Raw genomic sequence first — 3,518 nt, 5'->3', positions numbered from 1 at the left:
TTCCAGTTATGTTCTTGACGATACGTATGGTAGTGACCATTTTCCTATCTGCACAAAAATTAACGTTGCGCCTTGCTATTCTAAAAAATTTTGCTATAAGCTTAAGCTGAATACGGATCAACTGACTACTTTAAATTCTATGCTCAAGAATTCTATCAATATAATTTCAGGAAAAGAAACCTTGGACGTCACTTCGCAATACAACCTATTCGTTGAACATGTTCAATCCTCAGCCAGAGGATTACTCCCACCGGACAAGGGCGTGCCACATAGTAAGATAAACTCCTGTCGTTTGAAATCACCTCCTTGGTGGAACGATGACTGTGATACTGCAGTCAAAGAAAGGAGAAAGGCGCTCAAAAGGCTCGCCGAGTGCCCTGACAGAGCTCGTCTCGATGATTTTAAGTCTGCTAGGAGAAGGTGTTCAGAATGCATACAGGAGGCTAAACGAATTGGTTGGAGGAAACTTGTTGGCAGTTTTAATTGCAAAACTTCAACGCACCGCATCTGGTCTCTTATTAAAAGTTTCAGGCGTAACAAAAACCCTCCCTCGAACCAGGACAATAATCTTGACACGGTCTCACTGGCTGCCATCGAAAAACTATGTCCTCCCTTTTGTCCATATAACGACCACAAACATATTGAGGATATGAAACGTGAAGATCTTCTTCAACATAATACACAACAATGGTTGGAAGAACCCTTCTCAAGAGTCGAACTTACTAGGGCTATCAATGTGGCTAAAAAACGTTCCGCCCCAGGCTTGGATCAAATAGATCATTCCATCATCTCCAGTCTTCCCGATGAGTATATTACCAGACTACTTGAATTGTACAATCAAATACTAGCACAGGGAGTTATACCGGACTCTTGGAAGGATTCCCTAGTCGTTCTTGGCTTGGATCAAATAGATCATTCCATCATCTCCAGTCTTCCCGATGAGTATATTACCAGACTACTTGAATTGTACAATCAAATACTAGCACAGGGAGTTATACCGGACTCTTGGAAGGATTCCCTAGTCGTTCTTATTCCTAAAACCGATGGGAAGTCTGTGCGCCCAATTTCTCTTCTCTCATGTTTTGCCAAATTAATGGAATACATGATATACTTTAGACTTAGATGGTTTATTGAATCACGTCCTCTTCTTCCACAAACGCAGTCAGGCTTCCGACCAACCAGGTCTTGCATAGATAACCTCGTGACTCTCACCTCTAATATCAGAACAGGCTTTATTAGGAGATCTCCTACCGTAGCAGTATTTCTCGATATTGCGGGAGCTTTCGACAATGTTATACCTCACATTCTAATTAGGGACTTGTATGAAATTGGCATTCCCGCCTCTATTAGAAAATTCATTGAAAATTTCATCTCTATGAGACGTCTGCATTTCGTGGTAGACGGTTCTCTCTTAGGACCGTTTAATTCTTATAAGGGCACACCTCAGGGCTCCACACTCAGTCCTGCGCTTTTCAATATCTACCTTAAAGATATCAACGATCACATTCATTCAGATTCTCGTATTTTGCAATACGCTGACGATGTTGTCATATATTCCACCTTAAGAAACATTGACTCAGCTATCTCATCCGTGCAAAAATCGATTGATAACATTTATACATATTTAAGATACAGAGGTCTCGAACTGTCACCGTCTAAATCGAGATATATGATATTTTCTCGCATCAAAAGTTGCTCAGAGGATCCTAATATTCAAATCTCTAACACACATATCCCCAGAGCTTACACACATAAATTCCTGGGGGTTGTCTTAGATGACAAGCTGTCGGGTATTCCACAGCTAAAGGCCCTCATAGAGAGAGGTAAGAATATTGCCAATATAATTTCTTCTTTGGCCGGAGTCAAATGGGGTTCACATCCCGACGTGCTGTTTACGATATACAGGGCAACTCTTAGAAGTGCTATCGAATATGGAGCTCAGATCTTTACATGGAATCCGGAGTCTGAAAACTTTGTTAAACTTCTCAGAATTCAGTATAAGGCTATTAGAAAGGCTATGAGATATCGGATTTCCACCCCCATTAATGCCATGCTGAGCGAGGCAAGGGAACCTCCTCTACACTTAAGATTTTCCTATATCACATCCAAATATATATACAAAGCTATGGCTAACAAATTTAGTACATCATATGAAGCCCTTAAAGAACTGGAACTTACAGCCATCCAAAAAAACCAGAAATTGAAGACCATCAAAAGTTCTAATCTATTCAAGTCTTATATTACACATCTTCCAGACAAGAAAATTACACATCGCACCACATACCCTCCAGCCTTCTGGCACGAATTTGAAGTCATGGCCAACCCTATCACTTATATCGGCAACATGCTTCTCTTTCATTCAAAGGACGATCCCCACGCTACGGCTGCCATTTTTTACGAGATTTCACTAGAATACAGAATAGATGCCATTTCTATTTACACAGACGGTTCCAAGGAACCTGACAGTGCTGTCGGAGCTGGAGTATACTCCCCCGATCTGAATATCAGCATTAAACACAAGCTACCAAGCGAAACCTCTATTTTCTCAGCGGAGCTTTGGGCTCTTTACCAAGCCGTCCTCCTCGCCAGAGATTGTGGAAGCAACAAAGTTGTCATTTTTTCAGACTCCAAGAGTGCGCTGGATGCAGTCAGCAATCATCACTACATACAGAACAACTACATTGTCTACTACATCAAGCAAAACATTCTTCTGGCCATGCAGCAGGGAATCACAATCACCCTTTTCTGGATCCCATCTCACGTGGGTATTCCGGGAAATGAAAAAGCGGACGAAACAGCCAAATCTGCCTCTCTAACGGGACTCTCCACAGCCTTCAGGATTCCATACGAAGACCTATACACTGTATCTAAGGAACGATTGCATTGTAGATTTACTGAATATCTTAATTCATCTGCTAGATATAAAGGCGCTCTCAATCATGAATACTTCCCTAGAACTTCCTCCAAACCTTGGTTCAACGATCTATCTTGGAGTAGAAATGAGATTGTTATGATCAACCGACTCAGATCTAACCACTACAATCTCAATAGCAGCCTACACAGAGTGAATATAGTGGAATCTCCTGCTTGCCCCTGTGGGAATAATAATCAAGATATCAATCACGTAATTTTTCAATGTGAAGTATATAAACAAAACTCTCTCCATCTACGAAACTACCTTAAATCCAAATTTCCCCAACACCCTGAAAACATATTTCCCGCCCTATCCAATCCCTCTCCTAAGCTCTGCAGGCTCCTCACGACATTCGCGGGAGCCTCCGATCTGTTCTTTTAGTGGTACACTCCCTTCCACATGACGCGCGACCACCGCTGGGTGGCAGCAGGCGCCTGGTTTGGGAGTGTCCCCCCCAATCTTCGATTTATCCACCTCGCCTTTTAATACAGTCCATTACCCATCAACACTGCGCGGACACTCAATGGCTCAGTACCAACCTGTTCGGTTGCGGAGCCAATCAAAAGAAGAAGAAGAAGAAGGATAGCGCTGTTGATGTCCTGCA

General features: G+C 42.3%; 1 protein-coding gene across 1 annotated transcript in view; it reads left to right on the top strand.

Annotated features, from left to right (window-relative positions):
- Nucleotides 1-3,518, top strand: part of LOC108763809 (RNA-directed DNA polymerase from mobile element jockey-like) — an 11,366-nt gene that overhangs the window by 6,691 nt on the left and 1,157 nt on the right. The window contains exons 2-3 of the mRNA XM_018511694.1: nucleotides 171-883; nucleotides 1,019-3,124. Coding sequence (XP_018367196.1) covers nucleotides 171-883; nucleotides 1,019-3,124 — 2,819 coding nt within the window. The remainder of the gene's footprint in view (nucleotides 1-170; nucleotides 884-1,018; nucleotides 3,125-3,518) is intronic.

Source organism: Trachymyrmex cornetzi, unplaced genomic scaffold (assembly GCF_001594075.2).
Source record: "Trachymyrmex cornetzi isolate Tcor2-1 unplaced genomic scaffold, Tcor1.1 scaffold385, whole genome shotgun sequence".
NCBI classification, from domain to species: Eukaryota; Metazoa; Arthropoda; class Insecta; order Hymenoptera; family Formicidae; genus Trachymyrmex; species Trachymyrmex cornetzi.
Note: the sequence above shows the minus strand (reverse complement) of the source record. Positions and strands in the feature narration are given on the sequence as shown.